This window comes from Mustela nivalis (genome assembly GCF_964662115.1).
Source record: "Mustela nivalis genome assembly, chromosome: 19".
NCBI lineage: Eukaryota > Metazoa > Chordata > Mammalia > Carnivora > Mustelidae > Mustela > Mustela nivalis.
Genome location: NC_139038.1, coordinates 18,156,655 through 18,178,934, shown reverse-complemented (window position 1 = coordinate 18,178,934; position 22,280 = coordinate 18,156,655). Strand labels below are relative to the sequence as shown.

The following is a 22,280-nucleotide window of genomic DNA, read 5'->3' as shown; positions in this document are numbered from 1 at the left end:
ACTGAGACAACTGGAAAACCCCAGTGGGTTCTGTGGATGAGAGGGGAGGCATATGTCAGTGTCACTGTCCTGATTCGAATGGTTATCCCATGACAGCTGATAGTTTAGGAGAATGCCTTTGCTACAAGGGCACGTTCCCTAAAGAATTTAGTGGTGATGGAATTTCAAATAGGCAACTCTCAAGTGATCTCTATTCTTACAGCTTTCCTGTGAGTTTGGAATTATTTCAAAATAAAAAATAAGTTTAAAAAGCCGCCCAAGGAGCATCAGGCAAGGAAAGCCCTCGGCGAATGTGCCACTGACCCGGAAGGCACATTTGGCAGTGGTGGGGCCGGAGCCCACGTGAGAAGCAGCTGGGGTGCCGGGAGGCTGGGGCTGGTGATTCCCTGAAAACCTGACCTGTTCAATCAAAAAACAAAGGACCAGACCCCAAAACATTTTAACAAAGCCAGGAACTCAGAATTGTGGCCGTGCAGCTAGTGGGCTGTAGCGATCTTGTGCTTCTGCTCAGTAGCACACACGAGAAATGAAAGAGAGGGGCCAGCTGAGAATCAGGCTCCCGTTTGGGGCACCCTCAAACCCCACACTGGGCAACACCATTGCATGACAAAAGGAATTTGGGCCACTTGTGAAGGCTTCAGAATTCAGGCTTCCATGTTCGTTCTGTTTTCCAGGAAACTGGACCAAAGAAACTTTCCATGGCTTGACTACCACAAAACTACTTCCCAGCTCTCTTGTGAGTCAGACTTCAACGAAGATGCTCCCCCGGATAAACTCCGGATCCAGGACAGAAAGGATGGATTTCCTGGATGCTACATCTATTTTCTCAGAGGCCCACACAGATGACGCAGGGCCCCACCGGACCGAGAGAATGAGACCTACTGTGTGAACCTGATTATCCCCTACATTTCACCATCTTGGGCAAATACAGGCTTTAAGCACATTCCACACATTATGTTTGTAATCTTCACAAACGACCCCGGGTGCCAGGTACCTCCAGCCCTGCTTCGCAACTAGGTTATACAGCTCCGAAGCAACAAAGTGGTTTAAATTCAGATTTTCTAAAAAACAGCTTTGGTGAGCTGTAACTGACATACAATGAACTGTGCCCATTTAAACAGCACGAGTTCATCAGTTCTGACATATGTATACAACCCTGAAACCATCACCATAGCCAAAGCCACAAACATTATCCATTGCCCCCTGGGAAGTTCCCTCACACCACTCTGTAATCTCTCGCTCATCCCCCACAACGCTTCCTTACCTGTCACTCCACCCAAGTACACGCTGTCTAGGAGTGTATGTTACGGGATTCCTCCAACATGCAATCTCCTTTGCTTCGCTTCTTCCACTCAGCACATAATCACCCTGAGATTCGCTGATCCAGGAGCACGTAGCACCGGCTCATTCCTTTTCACCGCTGAGTAGTATTCCATCAGCCAGATCGTCCTGCAGCCTGTTTATCAGTTTGCCTGCTGATGGGCAGCTAGGTGTTTCCTGTTAGCGGCCATTACAAGCAAAGCTACACTGAACATTTAGGTGTAAGCCTTTGTGCGGACACGTATCTTCCTTTCTCTTGAGTCTAAAAACGACTACTTGAAACAGAAATGACCATGTCATGAAAGAGCCCATGTTTTTTCAAAATGACTACACCATTTTAGATTCTGACAGATGGAGTGCCAGTTCCTCCATTTTTTTGACACTCATAATGCAATCTTTTCAATTTTAGCCATGTAAAAATGGAGAATGTTCCATGTGCCCTAGAAAAGAAAATGTATTCTGTTGTTTTGGGATGGAATATTCCATGTACCTGTACCTGTACCTGGAATGTCCCATGTACAGTTGCAATGTACCTCACTGCAGTTTTAGTTTGCATTTCCCTACTGAAGCTGAGTACTTTTCCGGTACTTATTGGCTCTCTGTGGATCTTCTTTGGTGAAGTGTCTGTTCAAGTCTTCTGCCCATGTTTTTCTGGCTGTATGTTTTCTAACTGTTGAACTGCGGAGTCCTCTATATATTTCGGATACAAGCACTTTATTGGATACATGATTTGCAATATTTCCTCCCAGAAGCTTGTTTGTCTTTTTATCCCCATAAACAGTGTATTTCAAAGAGAAGTGTTTCAAATTTTGGGATACAATTTCTTTTAATAGATCAAAATATACGCTAAATCTAGCACGTGGCTTCGGCCTAGTCTCCAGCCTGATCACAGTCGTTCCTCTTCTTTTTTTTCTTCTCAAGCAACTTCTTACCAATTCCATTTTTAGAATCTTTTAAAATTTTCATCTTTACAGTCATATTCCATCCTTTCATCATGTTTACCCTTATTTTTATGTCTATATGTTTTTCCTTCTTTAAAATTTTGGGAGGTAGTTTTTTCTAACAGACCAAAATACACCCAAAATCAAGTGTGTGACTCTATTCTCTTCACCAGTTTAATATATATATATATATTTTTTTTTTCCTCCCCCCCTTCCTTCTCCTCCTGGATTCAGGTCTCTTGTGATTTGGTGTATATTTTTCTGGGGTTGTTGCTACCCTTTTAGTATTTCATTCTCTCATTCATCTTTTCTTACCTGGATAAAATGACAAGGCGGAAAAACTCACCACAAAAAAAAAAGAACAAGAGTCAGTACTGAAGGCTAGGGACCTAACCAATACAGAAATTAGTGATATGTCATAACTAGAGTTCAAAATTACAATTATCAAGGTGCTAACTGGGCTCGAAAAAAAGCACGGAAGATATCAGAGAACTGAATCCCTTTCTGGAGAAATAAAAGAACAAAAATTTAACCAAGTTCAAACTGAAAAAGCTATTAATGGGGTGTAATAAAAAATGGAGGCTCTTATTGCTAGGATAAATGAGGCAGAAGAGAAAATTAGTGATATAGAAGACCAAATGATGGAGACTAAAGAAGCTGAGCCAAAGAGAGACAAACAACTACTGGACCAGAAGTGGAGAATCTGAGATAAGTGATAACATCAGACAAAACAATATTGGGATAATGGGGTCACAGAAGAAGAAGAAAGAGAGAGAGAGGCAGAAAGTATGTTGGAGTGAATTATAACAGATGATTTCCCTAATTTGGTGAAGGTAACAAGCATCAAAATCCAGCAGGCACAGGGAACCCCATCAAAATCAATAAAAATAGGTCCACACTTCATCACCTAATAGTTAGACTTACAAGCCTCAGTGACAAAGAGAAAATCCTGAAAGCAGCATGGGACAAGAGGTCTGTAACATAAAATGATAAAAATATTAGATTCACAGCAGATCTATCCACAGAGACCGGGCAGGCCAGAAAGGACTGGCATGATATATTCAGAGCACTAATGAGAAAAAGATGCAGCCAAGAATACTATATCCAGCTAGGCTGTCATTGAAAATAGAAGCAGAGATAAAACGTCTCCAGGACAAACAAAAATTAAAAGAATTTGCAAACACCAAACCAGCCCTACAGGGAATACTGAAAGGGGTCTTCTAAGCAAGGAGAGAGCCTAAAAGTAACAGACCAGAAAGGAACAGAGATAATATACTGTAACAGTCCCCTTACAGGCAATACAATGGCACTAAATTCACATCTTTCAGTCGTTACCTTAAATGCAAATGGGCTAAATGCCCAATCAAAAGACATAGGGTATCAGAATGGATAAAAAAAAAAAAAAAAAGACCCATCAATATGCTGTCTATAAGAAACTCAATTTAGACCCAAAGACACCTCCAAATTTAAAGTGAGGGGGTGGAAAACAATTTACCATGCTAATGGACATCAAAAGAAAGCTGGGGTGGCAATCTTTATATCAGATAAATTAGATTTTAAGCCAAAGACTACAATAAGAGATGAGGAAGGATACTATATCATACTTAAAGGGTCTATCCAACAAGAAGATCTAACGATTTTAAATATCTATGTCCCTAACATGGGAGCAGCCAACTACATAAACCAATTAGTAACAAAATCAAAGAAACACATCAACAATAATACAATAATAGTAGGGAACTTTAACATTCCCCTTTACTGAAATGGACAGACCATCAAAGCAAAAGATCAACAAGGATATAAAGGTTTTAAATGACACAATGGACCAGATGGACATCAAAGATATTTTTAGAACATTCCATCCCAAAACAACAGAATACATTTTCTTCTCTAGGGTACATGGAACATTCTCCAGAATAGATCACATCCTGGGTCATAAATCAGGTCTCAACTGGTACCAAAAGATTGGGATCATTCCCTGCGTAATTTCAGACCACAGTGCTCTGAAACTAGAATGCAGTTACAAGAGGAAAATTGGAAAGAACTCAAATAGATGAAGGCTAAAGAGCATCCTACTAAAGGATGAATGGGTCAACCAGGAAATTAACAAATTGAAAAAATTTATGGAAACAAATCAAAATGAAACCACAACTATTCAAAATCTTTGGGACACAGCTAAGGCAGTCCTCAGAGGAAAGTATATAGCCATACAAGCCTTTCTCAAGAAACAAGGTCTCAAGTACACAACCTAACCCTACACCTAAAGGAGCTGGAGTAAAAACAGCAAAGAAAGCCTAAACCCAGCAGAAGAAGAGAAAGAATAAAAATCAAAGCAGAAATCAATGAAATAGAAACAAACAAACAAACAAAAAACAGTAGAACAAATCAACAAAACTAGGACCTGGTTCTTTGAAAGAATTAATGAGATTTATAAACCCCTGGCCGGACTTATCAAAAAGAAAAGAGAAAGGATCCAAATTAATGAAATCATGAATGAAAGAGGAGAGATCACAAACAACACCAAAGAAATACAAACAATTATAAGAACATATTATGAGCAACTATATGGCAGCAAATTTGACAATCTGGAAGAAATGGATACATTCCTAGAGACATATAAACTACCAAAATTGAACCAGGAAGAAATAGAAAACCTGAACAGACCCATAACCAGTAAGAAGATTGAAGCAATCATCAAAAATCTCCCAACAACAAAGAGGCCAGGGTCAGATGACTTCCCAGGGGAATTCTAACAAACATTTAAAGAAGAATTCATACCTATTCTCCTAAAACTGTTCCAAAAATAGAAATGGAAGGAAAACTTCCAAGCTCATTTTATGAGGCCAGCATTAGCTTGATGCCCAAACCAGACAAAGACCCCATCAAAAAGGAGAATTACAGACCAATATCTTTGATGAACACAGATGCAAAAACTCTCACCTAAATACTAGCCGATAGGATCCAATAGTACATTAAAAGGATTATTCATGACCACCAAGTGGGATTTATTCTTGGGCTGCAAGATTAGTTCAACATCTGCAAATCAATCAATGGGATACAATACATTAATAAAAGAAAGAACGAGAACCATATGACACTCTCAATAGATAATGAAAAAGCATTTGACAAAGTACAGCATCCTTTCTTGCTCAAAATTCTTCACAGCTAGGGATAGAGGGTACATACCTAAATATCATCAAAGCCATCTATGAAAAACCCACAGCGAGTATCATTCTCAATGGGAAAAAACTAAGGACTTTTCTCCTAAAAGTCAGGAATATGGCAGAGATGTCCACTATCACCACTGCTATAGTACTAGAAGTCCTAGCCTCAGCAATCAAACGGCAAAGAAGAAGTCAAACTCCCACTCTTTACAGATGACATGATACTTTATGTGGAAAACCCAAAAGACCCCACCCCAAAACTGCTAGAACTCATTCAGGAATTCATTAAAGTATCAGGATATAAAAATCAATGCACAGAAATCAGTTGCATTTCTATACACCAACAGCAAGACAGAAGAAAGAGAAATTAAGGAGTCAATCCCATTAACAACTGCACCCAAAACCATAAGATAGCTAGGAATAAACCTAACCAAAGAGGCAAAGAATCTGTACTCAGAAAACTATGAAATACTCATGAAAAAAACTGAGGAAGAAACAAAGAAATGTAAAAACATTCTATGCTCAGGGATTGGAAGAACAAATATTGTGAAAATGTCTACACTACCTAGAGCAACCTACACATTTAATGTAATCCCTATCAAAATACCATCAGTCTTTTCCAAAGAAATGGAACAAATAGTCCTAAAGTTTATATGGAACCAGAAAAGACCCCGAATAGCCAGAGGAATATTGAAAATATTGAAAAAAAAACCAAAATTGGTGGCAACACAATCACAGGCTTCAAACTCTATTACAAAGCTGTCATCATCAAGACAGTATGGTTCTAGCACAAAAACAGACACACAGATTAATGGAACAGATAGAGAGCCCAGAAATGGACTCTCAACTCTATGGCCAACTAATCTTCAATAAAGCAGGAAGAGAATGTCCAGTGGAAAAAAGACAGTCTCCTCAACAAATGGTGTTGGGAAAATTGACAGCCACAAAAAATGAAACTGGACCATTTCCTTACACCACACACAAAAATAGACTCAAAATGGATGAAAGACCTCAATGTGAGACAGGAATCCATCCAAATCCTCGAGGAGAACACAGGCAGCAACCTCTTCCACCTCAGCCACAGCAACTTCTTCCTAGAAACATCACCAAAGGCAAGGCAGGCAAGGGCAAAAATGAACTATTGGGACTTCATCAAGATCAAAAGCTTTTGCAGAGCAAAGAAAACAGTCAACAAAACCAAAACACAACTGACAGAACAGGAGAAGATATTCGCAAATGACATATCAGATAAAGGACTAGCATCCAAAATCTATAAAGAACTTATTAAACTCAACAGCCAAAGAACAAATAATCCAATCAAGAAATGGGCAGAAGACATTTCTGCAAAGAAGACATCCAGATGGCCAACAGACACATGAAAAAGTGATCCACATCACTCGGCATCAGGGAAATACCAATCAAAACCACAATGAGATACCACCTCACACCAGTCAGAATGGCTAAAATTAACAAGTCAGGAAATGACAGATGCTGGCGAGGATGCGGAGAGAGGGGAACCCTCCTACGCTGTTGGTGGGAAGGCAAGCTGGTGCAGCCACTCTGGAAAACAGCATGGAGGTTCCTCAAAATGTTGAAAATAGAGCTACCCTATGACCCCGCAATCGCACTACTGGGTATTTACCCCAAAGATACAAATGTAGTGATTTGAAGCGGCACGTGCACCCAATTGTTTATAGCAGCAATGTCCACAATAGCCAAACTATGGAAAGAACCTAGATGTGCATCAACAGATGAATGGATAAAGAGAATGTGGTCCATATATACAACGGAATACTATGCAGCCATCAAAAGAAACGAAATCTTACCATTTGCAATGACATGGAAGGAACTAGAGGGCATTATGCTGAGCGAAATAAATCAATGAGAGAAAGACAATTATTATATGATCTCTCTAATAGGAGGAATCTGAGAGGCAAGGCTGGGGGTTGTGGGGGGTAGGGAGGGAAAAATGAAACAAGATGGGATCAGGAGGGAGACAAACCACATGAGACTCTTAATCTCAGGAAATAAACTGAGGGTCGCTGGGGGGTGGGGGGAGAGGCCGGGGGGCGGGGTTATGGACACTGGGGAGGGTCTGTGCTATGGTGAGTGCTGTGAAATGTGTAAGCCTGATAATACACAGACCTGTTCCCCTGGGGCAAATAATACATTATATGTTAATACAAAGGAAGACAGGAAAAGAGAAAAAGAAAAAGAAAATGAGAAAGAAAAAGAGAAGAAAGGGGGGAGGGAGGGCAGTGTCTCATTCTGACGTCCGATTCATCTTTTAAGAATCACATCTTTGTGCTGCATCAAAGAAATCTTTGCTTAACCTAAGGTCACAAAGGTTTTCTCCTACATTTCCTTCTAGAAGTGTTATAGCTCTGGGTTTTACATTGAGGTCTATGATTCATTTCAAGTTAATTTTTGTATATGGTGCAAAGCATGGTTTGAGGTTCATTTTTTAAAATATGAGGTGTCCGGGGCACTTCTGGTTGGTAGAGCACACAACTCTTGATCTCAGGGTTGTGAGCTGAAGCCCCTAGTTGGGTATAGGGGTTGCTTCAAAATAAAATCTTAAAAAAAAAAAAGGGACGCCTGGGTAGCTCAGTTGGTAAAGTGTCTGCCTTCAGCTCAGGGCCTAACCTCAGGGTCCTGGGATCCAGTCCTGCAGGGGCTCCTTGTTCAGCAAGGCCTGCTTCTCCTTCTGCCTGCCACTCCCACTGCTTGTACTCACTCATGCTCTCTCTCCCTGACAAATAAATGTCAAATAAAAAATAAAATAAAAATAAGAAAGTGTATCCAATAATTCCAGCATCATTTTTTGAAAAGATTATCTCTATTGAACTGCCTTTACATTTCTGTCAAAACTTAGCTGTCCATCTATGTATGGGTTTATTTCTAGACTCTCTGTTCCATTCCATTCATCTAGGAGTTTCTCTTTATGCCAATACCACACTGTCTTGATAGGGTAGCTACATCATACGTCTCAAGATCAGGTTGCTCTTAGTTTTAAACTTTAATTACTCAGAATCAGTGTGTCAATTTCGACAAAAGGCCCTGCTGGGATTTGCTTAGATGAGAATCACAGGATTCTGTGCCTGCAGGGTTCATGAAACCCAAGGCAAAGCAAAAGTTCTGTCTCAGTGTCCCCAATCCCCAGCACAGGAGCCTGGCCCCCATGGGGCCCCAGCAAGATGAGGACCGCAGGCACGCTCACAGGCTCCGGCTCACCACCTCGGGTGCCCTCCGAGAGCACACAGGCCCTCACTGCCACTCAGAGAGCCCAGGCCTAAGGCTTTAGACCAGCCTGTCACAACAAAACCTAAACTCTCCCTAGCCCAGAGACCTGGGGAATTTGCCTCCAGCTTCATGACGATAAGAGTTGCTGGCACCGGAGCCCAGAACAGAACGCATGTTCGAGAAGCCGGACAAAAGGCCCCGGCAAACTGCAATCGGAGTAACGACAGACTCAATTACTCCTCTGTTTCATAATTCTCTTAGAAGCTGAAGACATTCGCAGTTGGTAAAAGGGGACTGTCCTGGGCGTCTCTTCCAGAGACAGACTGATGCTGTTAGGTCTTTGAAGTGCTTACTTAATTTGAGATCATTTCTTTCCATCACTTCTCATTTTAAAATCTCTAAAATAACAATAATGCTTGAGAAAAAGCCTTTTTATTTTTAGATGAAGGGTAGGGGAAAACAACCTCCAACTCTATCCTGATCACCCTAGCCATAACCGTACCTTGCTATCTTGATGCACAGACACAGCACGTAAAGTGTGAGGAATAAATTAATTCCTAGATATATTCTACAGGACTTTCCTAAATTAGGTCATAATAACTTTAAAGGTCAAGCAAAGGCAAAAACACCTTCATTCTTAGTACTAAGGCACCATGCGGCTCCTTGCAGTGAGCTATGACACTTCCGCATTAGCAGGAGAGCCCGCATTTAGGACTTACATCAGAAACTGAAAGGGAGCAGGACTGAGCGGCCGCGGAGATCACAGACTACGAAGGACACTCTGGTGCCCTGCACGGGAGCATTCTGAGGAGGAGGCTGAAAGTGCTGCAGTGCTTTTCAAGGAGCAGGGGCAGCTAGCCTGGCAGGTGTAAGACTCTTTTCCCATAAAGGAGGCCCTTACCAAAGACCTCTATCCACGCCAGTGCACGCAAGTAGAGCAGATATGTTTTCACCAGAAGGACGGTTTCCCGACCCAGCACTAATCATGTCCCGTTCCTGTTTCCAGCTCTTCCAGACATCCGCGCTGTCCCCAGCATCAAGTATGAAAGAAACCCCATTACCCTGCTGCACATACTGTGGGCTCTTTCTGATCTGTAAACCCACACATCTTTTGGTGCCATCTGCTCCCACACATCGCATGTTCCTGTCAGGGGTTTCCCGAAGTCGGTCAGGGGTAGGTCCACGGAGTTTGGACACCTGGGATCAAACAAGGTTCCGCAGGTTTCCGTACTGGAGGAAAGCACCGGGCCGCCAATGGGGCATCTCCACCGCAGCCCCTCTTCAGAAGGGCCGCCACCTGTAACCTGGCGCCCCACACACACCTCTCCTCACCCCTGCTGGCTGGCTCACCTCTGTGTGCTTTCCCCTCTTCTTTTGAGAGTTGAAAGCACAGAAAAGCAAAAGCACAGCATATAAATGAACACCTGTATTCCCGCTCACGGGCAGCGGCGATCATCAGACCCCACTACGAATGCCTCGTTTGCTTCAAGTCTTTTCTTGAATAAAAGAACAACTTATGGTAAAGATGACAGTGTGCTCTGATTTCTCCCCGAAGCCGAGCGCTTCACAAGTGTGTTCCATATCCTTCTGGTCCACTCTTATGTTTTTTACATGCAGTTGTATGTATTCATGAACAATAAGTATCGTTAAAGCTGGGCCGCCTGGGTGGCCTTCGGCTCAGGCCATGATCCCAGGGTCCTGGGATCGAGTCCCACATCGGGCTCTCTGCTCTGCAGGGAGCCTGCTTCCTCCTCTCTCTCTGCCTGCCTCTCTGCCTCCCTGTGATCTCTGTCAAATAAATAAATAAAATCTTAAAAAAAAAAAAAAAAAGTAAGTAGAATTTACCCACGTTGTCGTCACTCAACAGGGATCTACCCATACTGATACTCGACTAAGCCCAAGCTACCAATACTGATTTCCCCGACCTACCAGCACTGGTCCTATTGTTTCTGCCATGACCTCCTATTACTGACAGCTCAGCCGGGCCTGGTCTCTGAATGCTTCGTGTGTCTTATCTTACCTCCTGTCTCAGCAGCCCACTGAGAAGATGCTCCAAATGCCCACGGCCGGCCAGGGCAGGGCGGCACGGTCTCCGGGTCTGGCTGAGTCCCAGGCTACGCTCTGACCCGCTGTGCAAAGCAGCCCTCTTACCACCGACAGCCAAATGAGCAGCTTCTGCGGGTCCTGGCACTTTGTATGCACCTTGTCTCACCTTGACGCCCCACTACGCTGTAATGGACAATGAACTGTCCTCACTAGAGAGATGAAGACACTCAGGCTGGAGAAGATGCTGGCGCCTTGGCGTCAGTGCCAACTATTCAGGTTCAAAGTCCAAATTCCCATCCCCTGGGCTGTCAGATTTACGTAAAAAAATAAAAAGGAAAGGGTTGAAGATGAGATGAGAAACACAACCCGGGCTGGTGTGAGACTGCGTAAGTGGGGCGTACCACTTGGCCGCCTTGTCCCTGAGCGCACGGTCTGGGGCCCTCAAGAGCCGGGAGACGCTACTCACGGTCATGGACCCGATAGCAGTGCTTCTGCAGCCGCCGAACGTCCCACTCCTCCAGCACGCCGTGAGTCATCAGCAACTGCAGGAACCGCCGGTGGACATCGGTCATGACACCAGCCCTCCTAGGACCGCCCTGTGTGTGCGAAGGAGCTAAGAAAAGAAGCAGATGAAACCCAGTCACCTCGGAGCGCTCCGAAAGCCAAGCTGTGCGCTGCGCGCCGACTGACATTCACAACTAAATGCTCGTTATAGTTCTCGAGCTCAAGTGCATCCTGCCGAAGGGCCCAAAAGGAAAAGGACACGGGTCGGGGACAAGCCAACTAGTACCGGCAGGTGGGCAGAAGCGTGGATTCTGGAGCCAGCCAGGATGCCGGCACCCAGCCTGTGCTTACCACGTGAAGTGGGTGAAACCGGACAACCGGACCTCCGTGTGCTTTGGTCTCTGATCTAGGAGACTAAGGACAGCAACAGCCTCCACGGACGTACTCCACTGACTGACTCCACAGTAACAGCCGGGCAACACACTAAACACTACGTTAAGCATTAGCTCTTTTACTTCTAGACCATTCTGGGTCTGAAACTCAGTCCGGCCACTTAGCAGATCGAAGGCCTTGGATAAAGTCCACTGGGGCCCCATTTTCTCGCGCTCAACTCAGAACAGCATTCGCTGCCCAAAGAACTGCTAGGAAGTGCTCAACCAGTACCAGTTTCCTTCTCCTCTCCCAAACCACTAATGAAACAACTGTCCCCGTGGGGTGCTTTTTCAATCTCTTGCTCTCTACTAACAAGTTATCTTTCCACAAACCACCAAGATCAGGGCTGATAAAAAGCATTACACGAGTCCCGATCAAACAGCCTGCTCTCGCCGCGGAGAGGAGGCGCCGTGCGGAGGCAGAGCGTGGGCTGAGCAAGTGGCAGGTGGTGCTGAGACGCCTGTTTGCCAGACCTGCTCGATCTCGAGAATCAGAGAACCTGTGCATGAAAAATAGAGATTCCCGGGGCCCTGTTTCTGGAGGTCCAGACCGCTAAGGGGCCTGGAATTCTGAAGGTCTGACATTCACTTCAGGCGACGCCGCCATCTGACAAGAAAATCGCTGTTCCCTTCGGCAGATGCAGCACGAAAACACTTCTAGCTAACGAGCTTCATCTCCCTCGGCCTCAGTCTTTTCAGCTACAAGATGGGGCTAACAGAAAGCTATATTAAAGACAGAAGATGTCATTTAAATGAGATATGACTATACTGGAGGTTGCCAAGGAGCTTGCACCTAGGACACACAACACAGTTAGCTGCTGCTCACTGTTCTTTATAAACAGCACATCAACTGGACCTCAGGGGTGGGAAGGCACACAAGCTCAGGGCCAGCTTCTCCGACTGCCTGCTAGCTGTCTTTGAGAACAGCTCAGCAGTGACTCAACCTCAACAGGTCCCAAGTTGGGCTCATCTTCTCCTTGCCCCGTCCTCAACCCCTTTCTTCGCCTGAGTCCTTTCCACGAGTCTTCTGGTTTGGGCGGAGGAGTCCACGCAGTCACACAAACACCACAGGCCCGAGCGTCCAACTCTCCCCCTCTCCCCCCCTAGCCCCCACCCTCGGATCCCGCCAGGAACCATGTCCTGCCAAAGTTCATTTGCTATCACTAGGAGCAGCAACATTAAATCCACCAGCAAATTAAATCCAGAAAAAGTTAAAGAAAGACGATAATAAGGAGCCAAAAACAACGAAATTAATGTACATTTGAATTCAACAAAACCAAAATTTTTCTTTGGAAAGAAAACATAACAAAAGCAACCAACCTCTGACAAGATTTTCCGAGAGAAGACTGAAAAATAAACACTATTTGGAATGAAAAGGGCAACTAGTTGAAGATACAAACATATTTTTTAAAAAGACTTAAACAACCTAACAATAATCTGAAGTTGTAAATATATGCAAAGTTATGGAAAATCCATTTAAAACCAACTAAAGAGGGCACCTGGGTGGCTCAGTGGGTTAAAGCCTCTGACTTCAGCTCAGGTCATGATCCCGGGGTCCTGGGATCGAGTCCCACATCGGGCTCTCTGCACAGCAGGGAGCCTGCTCCCCCCCCCCCACCCCGCTGCCTGCCTCTCTGCCTACTTGTGATCTCTCGCTCTCTCTCTGTTAAATAAAGACATAAAAAAATCTTTAAAAATTTTAAATTAAAAAAAAAAAAAAACCTGACCAAGGCTTCAAATGAAAGGCAAATAAAAAGGCCAGCATCTTTCAGGAACACAGCTCCAGGGGTCCAAAGCAAAACATGAATCGGATCTAGCAACACAGAAAGACTACTTCATGGTGACCAGTTGGGGTTATCCCCTCGATGGCTTAAGATTTGAAAATCAATTGAATGTCATATGTCAATAGTATCTCAATAAAGCTGGAAAAAAATCAGTGTGATCACCACATTAACAGAATACAGAATAAAAGCCTATAATCATCTTAAGGGATTCAGAAACTATGATTAAATTTAACAGTTACTCATACTAAATACTTTGAATTGAAGGAAACGTCCTTTATTTACTAAATGCTATCTACAAAAACCTCTAGTGAACATAATACTTAAGGGTGGCCTATGAAAGCAATCACTTTCCAATCCAAATTGATCCCATGCAACTGAACCCACGCAATTCTGATGAAAATCCCCATAGGTTGGGTGCATCTGGGTGCAATTTGACAAGACGAGTCCAAAATTTGCATGGACACGTAAAGGCAAAACAGCAAAGCCATTCGGGAAGAAGATAAAGACAGGAGGACCTGGTTCATAAATATATTAAAACGGCTCCGTCCTGACGTCATCAGGCAAATGAATATTCAAATCCCAGTGACCAATGTCTACTCCTCACCAGATAGGCAGAAAGTTCTGAGTAACGGCCTGGGCTAAAACTCACCCACTGCTGGCGGAGTGCGAGCGCGCACGAACCACCCAGACCGTTCAGGCTGACTGGCAAACGTGGGTCTCCCCAGAAATCCACGAGTCCGTATACAATTTAGAGAAACTTTTTTTCTACATCTGCCCCGGGAAGTAGGTTTATAAACACACCGTGGGGCAGTAAAAACCTGGCAACAGTGTCCACGACCGTCAGCTGAGGAATGCCTAGGGAAATCGTTTATAATTAAACCGTGGAATTCGAAATTGCAAGGAAGCAATGAGGGTGATGTAGAGCTACTCACATCACCTTGGACACATGTCATATACGTAATGTTATGCAAAAACAAAGACACACAAATATATATATGACGATCCTATATAAAATTCACAACCGAGCAAAACCGTATGGAGCCGTCATTACAGAGACGTAGTAAAAACCGCAAAGAAAAACAGGGGAATGAGGAACCCACACTCGGGGCGCGGAGTCCCCTTCGGTGAGGGAAGAAAGAGTTCAGCGGGGGCTTTCGGGGTATGATAATGTTCTGTTTCTTAACTTGATGATGCGTATATGGGTGTTCCTTTGATTTTTATCCTTTGAACTTAAACTGCAAACATTTTTATAGAAATGTTACCGATCTTGATTATAAAACGAAGAAATGGTGTAAATGTGTTACGTAACAGCCAAAATAAAGGTCAGTAAGAAGGACCAACTACAGAACGTCATAGAAGGCTACAATTTAGGGGAAGGAAAATAGATCGAGATAGGTGTGTTTTGACACAGAAGGCAGTTGTCTGAAGAGAGGCCGGGCCGCAGAGATTATTCGTGGCTAACTGCCTACCCAAATAATGAAAAAATAGAAACGTCTGTGCACTAAGCAGATCTCAACCGTCACCATCCGAGCCGCGAGCGAGGCACGGGGTGAGTGCTTCCCTCGTGGTCTCGCTCCGTCCTCGCTGGAACCTGAGGCCTGGAGCGTTGCTGACCCGTTTTACAGATGAGGACAGAGAGAGGGAAGGCCCAAGCGGATGCACAGAATTAGGGGTGGATGCGAGTAGGGGTGAGGGGCGCACCCCCAGCAAGGGAAGGCAGACACGGGGGAGGCAACCATTAAGTCCTGATCGCTCAGCGGCAGGGATCCCTTACCTACAATTCTCCAATCTAAACGAGGTCTTAAAACGCCACCTGTTAAGTGTGAAAACCTGACCGGACCTGAGGGGAGGCTCTTTCTGGCCGTTCTTCAGCTCCTTTGGTGCACATCTGCACATACTTAGCGGTGAATCTGATGACCAGCAGCTGCCCCAGACCCCAAGGAAGGTAGGACCTCCCATCGAACCTATGCATCATATTCCTCTCAAAGATCCCCCACACTGGGGCGTCGGAGCACGCCTCGCCTCGGGGCTTTAGAACACGAGGCTGTGGGCTCGAACAAAGTTAGGGTTTCTGGGACCCGACCCAGAGCGCGAGCCCAGAACGCGGCGAGGAACTGAGAAGTGGTCTGCGAAGGCCGTGTTTTCCCTATTCGGGGCAGGCAGAATTCTGCATTTTGCTCTGGTCACCTCCGGTATCTGCGCCGGACACCACGGTTTCACAGCATCTGTGGGTCGGGGGCCCTGGCCTGCAGCCTCCTGGCCTGTCTGTCCCCCTCGGGGCCTGTGTGTCCCTCTCCTGGCCTGTCTGTCCCCCTCGGGGCCTGTCTGTCCCCCTCGGGGCCCGTCTGTCCCTCTCCTGGCCTGTCTGTCCCCTCGGGGCCTGTCTGTCCCTCTCCTGGCCTGTCTGTCCCCCTCGGGGCCTGTCTGTCCCCCTCGGGGCCTGTCTGTCCCTCTCCTGGCCTGTCTGTCCCCTCGGGGCCTGTCTGTCCCTCTCCTGGCCTGTCTGTCCCCCTCGGGGTCTGTCTGTCCCCCTCGGGGCCTGTCTGTCCTCTCCGGGCCTGTCTGTCCCTCTCGGGGTCTGTCTGTCCCTCTCCAGGCCTGTCTGTCCCTCTCCTGGCCTGTCTGTCCCCCTCGGGGTCTGTCTGTCCCCCTCGGGGTCTGTCTGTCCCCCTCGGGGCCTGTCTGTCCCCCTCGGGGTCTGTCTGTCCTCTCCGGGCCTGTCTGTCCCCCTCGGAGTCTGTCTGTCCCCCTCGGGGCCTGTCTGTCCCCCTCGGGGTCTGTCTGTCCTCTCGGGGTCTGTCTGTCCTCTCGGGGCCTGTCTGTCCCCCTCGGGGCCTGTTTCCTCACCAGGAAATGAGGAGCCCCAAGCCCCCGGGCCCCCGGCGCCACACTCCGGCCCAGGCACGGGCCGACCCGGGGCCGGACGCCCACCTTCCGTCCTCCGTCGCCGCTCCGCACGGCCCTCCTCCATCCCCGACAGCCTCGCGGCCCCGCGGCCCGATTACCCAGTGCGGAAGCCGGGTGCAGCCCCCCGCGCCGGCGGCCCAGGCCGGAAAGGCGGGCGCGGCTCCTCCTTCAGGGCGGGGCGAACGCGGGCTCGGCGCTCCCATTGGTGGAAGTCGCCCACTTGTCCCTCCCACCGGGTGACGCACTTCCTGCCGTCCGGTGCGCGCCGTTGCCATGGTGCCCAGCAGCCCTCGGGCCGGTGCGGGACGGACGCGCTTCTCCCGCCGCTCTCCGCCCCTGACCCGGCGGCGCGGCTGCGGCCTGTGGCCCTCCACCCCCGGCGCCGCCGTGGCACCCCGCGACCTTCGGGGAGGCGGGCGGGCATGCAGCGGGGCCCTCCCCCTCGTAGCCGCGGCTCCGCGGACCCAGCCCAGTGCCCCGGGCCGGGCCTCAGTTTCCCCGTCTGCACAGCCGACCCTGCGGCCTCGGGGTCGGCACTGAGGGCTCTTGCCGCCACGTCGCGTGAGCCAGAATCCTGGCTCGGCCACTTCCTCGTCGCCAGATCTTGGGCGAGTCTCGGTCCCCAAGGACCAGCGTGTTCGCGAGGGTTAGGAGTCGCCCCGGGAGCGCTGGGGGTCAGCTGCGGGGCTGCTCGGGGGTCGTCAGGACCCGCGGATGAGTCATTCATAGAAGGAATGGACTGTCGGCGGGCGCCCGTTGGACGGACGCTTGCCTCTCCGGGCCTGGTCGGGGGCCGGGGGCTGGGGGCTGGGGGCCGGGGGCTGGGGGCCGGGGGCTGGGGGCCGGGGGCCGGGGGCTGCGGTCGAGCAGGGAACGCGCAGCTGATCCTACTACGGCAGAAAGTGCAAAGCTCTGTGCCTCGGCGACGGCGGCTTCACATCCCTACTTGCCCGGTTACACTCCGGGGGTCTTGGGCAGCTTCTCAAGCTCTCTGGGCCTCAGTTTCCCCATCTGCTGAGCGAAGAAAGCCATAGCAGGTGCTGGCTGAGGGCTTGAGCCGGGAGCCGGGCCGTCCGGACCGGACTGCTGGTTCTTAAACTCAGTACGTCTGACGCCCAGGACGAAATGCGCAGGCTCTCCCGCTCACTGTGCTCTCCCATGAAGCAGGTGTGATCATGGCACATTGTTGACGGGATCGCCGTGAGATTAAATGAGGGAAGACAGGCAAAGCTCTGGGAGGATCTGGCGTATAGTAAGGTCTCAGTAAGTGTGAGTCATCTGTACTAATAAAGTACTTTATAAAATGCCTTGGGGGCAGTCAGAGAGAAGAGCAGCTCTAAGGAGACCATCTATGTTTTGTTTGTCCTGCATCCTTTTGCACAATTTTGAATTCATTATCACTATTTAGAGCTGGGCTTCACATAAAACCCTAGGGTATCTGACAGCTCTTGGAAGATGGGGCAGTCTGGCCACACTAGGCCAGCATCCCCCTATGGCTGTCCTTGTTTAAAGCTTGGTAGAGACTATGTCCCTCTGTGACGACAAATGTGCTTTTGTGGGGTGTAGAGAAATACAAACGGGGGCCCGTGAGTGGACGACACTGGGGACACTGACATTTCAGGATCAAAAGGCCAAGAAAAGCAGTAGAAAGAAAGGAATTCAAGACCAAATCATACCGGAAGAGAACGGGCCGGAGAGACTCTTGAGTTACGGTGGGGTGTGGTCTGAATTGTCAGCGCTCTGGAGACGTCAAGGAGGACACACCCAACAGGGAGACCCAGAGAGACAGGAGGAAGCGCGGGAGGTTGGCCTCCAAGAGAAGTGAGTGCCCAGAAGCTGAGGGAGTGGAGACAGTTGCTGACTGCTGCTAGGATGGGTGGTTTGGGAAGGGGAGACATGAAGACCGGCGCAGAGGGACTCGCCAATCGAAGAGAATGAGGTCAAGGGCATAAGGAGACGGGATTATTCTTACCCTAGAAAGGAAGAGAGACATCTCTGAAACAGGAGGAAAGGAGGGAACAATGGATGGATAAAAGTTCCCCAAACCTTTCAAAAAAAACCAAACTGAGGTGTTTCCTGTTTTCTCCATCAAGTAGCAAACTCTCATTCTGCTAAGCAAAGAAGCTAGGAGATGCTCAGGGATTTTCGAACAATCAAGGGTTTGGAACAGATGCCAAAGAAGTGAGCTTCCAGCTAGGGTTGGAACCATAAATGTGTAGAGAAGATAGTCGCTCTGGATCCGTGGGGAGCCCCCCCTCCCCACATCAGGGGCCCCAGAGCAGAAACTCTGTGTGGACTCATCTTGGGGTGGGTCTTGGCTTAACAAATGCAACTGACTCTAGAAGCCAAAGCAACTGGAGGGTGTTGGTGGGGAGGTCTTGGAAGTCATCTGCCACCCCATGGACAGGGAGGAAGGGAGTGTGCTGAGAAGTTAGCATGGAGGGGGACAGCAACCAGAGGTCCCAATGAGTTGGGACCTTATCAGGTGACTGTCTTGTCTCAGCAAGTGTCCGTCTTTAGAAGACAGCCCACTCTCTAGCTGGCTCAGTGAGCATTAGGACCTTCGAGGACCTTCGATATGCCAGACATGGGGCTGTCTGCTTCAGGACAACTCTGCCAGTTCAAATATTCTTCTGGAAGTTGACTGTGAAAGGTACAGGAGCTCCGTGGACATAAATTCACTGTACGTAAGGCAGGTGGCCGACACCCTGGCTGGAGAGGAAGCTTGGGGGCAAATCACAGGCTAAGGGATTGGTCTTTTTACTCTGAAGACCACAGAAGCTATCGGGGAGGAAGTAAGGAGATTAGGTTTGTAGTTTAGAAAAAGAACATCAGCACATCTGTTCTTTTCAAACATACTGGGAACATTTACAGAAATTGACTGTGTACTGGCCACAAAGGATGTCTCAATAAATTCCAAAGAATCTATAGACCATATTCACGAACCACAATGAAGTAAAATGAAGAATCAACAAAAACACAACCAGAAGGAAACCCAAACCACTTGTAGTTCTTAAATTAGTAACTGAAAATGCTTCTGAGGAGAGGGTCCTGAAGACAGGATAATCTATTTTTTTTATCATGTACTACTAGTATTTATGAAAAAATAAAACTAAACATAAGCGAGGTGTTCATTATATTACTTTTTATACCTGTGTGTATGTTGAAAGCTTTTATAACATTTTTAAGAGAGAAAGAACATACATTTGGAAACTGAAAAATACACGTTAAAAAGAAAACCAATATGGAAATTACAAAATATTTAGAAATGAATGACCAAAAAAATAAAAACCCTAATATAATGAAACAGGTGGGATCCAACTAAAACAATAATTAGTGGGGGGATTTATAGCCTTAAGTTTACTTAATACAAAACAAGAAAAAAGTGTAAGTGTTCAATGTAAGAGGTAGATACATAACTAAATAACCCAGAGAAAACAGAAGGAAATAACAAAAGGCAGATATGAGTAGAACAAAAAAGAAAATTGAGTTGATTATGGAAACCAGAAACTAGTGTTCTATTGAAGACTAAATACAACAGACAGACTTCTTGTAAGATTTATTGAAGCAAAATTATAAATGGCTAAAGAGAGTGTAAAAATTTGAGAAAGCATAAGAGTATACTATGAATAACTTGACGCCAAAACATTTGAAAATCTAGATGAAAGGGGCAATCCTTGACAAAATTACAAACTACACAAGTTGGTCCTAGAAGAGAGATAGACCAAGAATCGTCAATGAAATTGAAAAGGCAGTGGGTCTATTCCAACTCCTTAAATGCCCAGGCTGAGAGGGTTTTACTAGAGTGATACACAAATGCAGACAAACAAACTATATTGTGCAAACTGCACCAGAATACGAACAAGACAGGGAAATGTATCCAGACATTCTATGAGGCTCATCTAATCTTGATACCAAAACAAGAGAGCAGAATTAAAGAAAATGTCAGGTCCATGTATATTATAAGCATGGATGCAAAAAAATTTGAGTCTCTTAGTGTCTCAAAAGACATTCTCTTATGATGAGTGATGTTTAGCATCTTCTCATGCATCTGTTGGCCATCTGCATGTCTCCTTTGGAAAAATGTCTATTCAGGTCCTGTGCCCATTTTTAATTGGATTTTGGATTATCTGTTTTGTTTGGTGTTGAGTTGTAGAAGTTCGTCATGTATTTTGGATACTAACCAGGGAAATGCAAATCAAAACCACTAGATATTACCTTACACCCGCCAGAATGGCTAAAATTAAAAAAAAAAAAAAAAGAGAGAGAGAGAGAGATAACAAATGTTGGCGAAGATGTGGAGGGAAAAAGAACCCTTGTGCACTGTTGGTGAGAATGTAACCTGGTGCAGCCACTGTGGAAAACAGTGTGAGGATTCCTCAAAAATCTAAAAACAAATAGCATATGATCCAATCATTCCATTAGTGGGTATTAACCCAAAGAAAACAGAAGCACTAATTCAAAAAGATATATGCATCCCTATGTTTATTGCAACATTATTGGCAATAGCCAAGATATGGAAGCAATCTAAACATTGATTAATAGACAAATGGATAAAGAAGCCGTGATGTGTATGTCTATATGAATATGAATATTATGCAGTCATAAAAAAGAATGAAATCTTGCCATCTGCAACAACATGGATAGACCTAGAGGCTATTATGCTAAGTGAAATAAGTCTGCCTGAGAAAGACAGATACCGTACCATCTCACTCATATGTGGAATCTAAAAAAACAAAATCAATGAATAAACGAACAAACAAAAAGCAGAATCAGACCTATAAATACAGAGAACAAACTGTTCCTTCACTGAGCCACCCAGGCGCCCCCTAGCCTTACATACAACAACCAAAAGATACCAATTGTCCCCCATAAAAAAAAAAGCCACTGCATCCCCACATATATCCGATGAAATTGTAAATACTACAGCTGCTCTGGAGAGCAATTTGGTGTCATGGGAATGGAAAAAGCTCATCTCGCAACTCCACTTCTAGGGCTTTAACTGGAGAACATCTCCCTTCGCTCTTGAGAGGTTTGCCAGTAGAAGAAACAGTGAGAACATCCTAACTGCCCGTTAACAAGCAAATGAAGGGGCCCCTGGGTGGCTCAGTGGGTTAAAGCCTCTGCCTTCAGCTCAGGTCATGATCCCAGGGTCCTGGGATCGAGTCCCGCATCAGGCTCTCTGCTCAGCAGGGAGCCTGCTTCCTCCTCTCTCTCTCTGCCTGCCTCTCTGCCTACTTGTGATCTCTGTCTGTCAAATAAATAAATAAAATCTTTAAAAATTAAAAAAAAAAACAAGGAAATGGAAAAGCAGAATGTTCATGTGGGATGGATGATCATGTAGCATTAAGAGGGATGAATTCACTCCCAAGTGTCTATATAGATGAGTCTTAAAAGCATAGGGTGGGGGCACCTGGGTGGCTCAGTGGGTTAAAGCCTCTGCCTTCAGCTCAGGTCATGATCTCAGGGTCCTGGGATCGAGCCCCGCATCAGGCTCTCTGCTCAGCAGGGATCTCTCTTGTGATCTCTCTGTCAAATAAATAAATAAAATCTAAAAAAAAAAAAAAAAAAGCATAGAGTGAAGAGGCAAGGATGATTCATCTTCCAGTTACTCTGTGTGTGAAACTGACCAAATGCAAAATGGCAATATTATATATTTCTAGGAGCTGAATCTATGCATATAAAAATATCTTTTTTTTTAATTTATTTATTTGACAGACAGAGATCACAAGTAGGCAGAGAGGCAGGCAGAGAGAGAGGAGGAAGCAGGCTCCCTGCTGAGCAGAGAGCCCGATGTGGGGCTCGATCCCAGGACCCTGGGATCATGACCCGAGCCGAAGGCAGAGGCTTTAACCCACTGAGCCACCCAGGCGCCCCTAAAAATATCTTCTTATTAAGGATTGGAAACACTGTCACAAAACTGACACGAGGAGACCTCTA

At 46.2% G+C, this 22,280-nt stretch overlaps 1 protein-coding gene across 6 annotated transcripts in view; it reads right to left on the bottom strand.

Moving 5' to 3' along the window:
- The window catches only part of NSMCE1 (NSE1 homolog, SMC5-SMC6 complex component), a 72,317-nt gene that overhangs the window by 16,783 nt on the left and 33,254 nt on the right, over window positions 1-22,280 (bottom strand). For 2 of the 6 annotated variants that reach the window (XM_082714734.1, XM_082714735.1), the window contains exons 1-2: window positions 16,365-16,520; window positions 11,181-11,327 (exon numbers count right to left, since the gene is read on the bottom strand). In XM_082714734.1, coding sequence (XP_082570860.1) covers window positions 11,181-11,327; window positions 16,365-16,404 — 187 coding nt within the window. In that variant the 5' untranslated portion in view covers window positions 16,405-16,520. Of the gene's footprint in view, window positions 1-11,180; window positions 11,328-16,280; window positions 16,521-22,280 lie in introns of those variants that run through there. The other 4 variants (XM_082714736.1, XM_082714737.1, XM_082714732.1 and 1 more) reach the window with 3 other exon arrangements.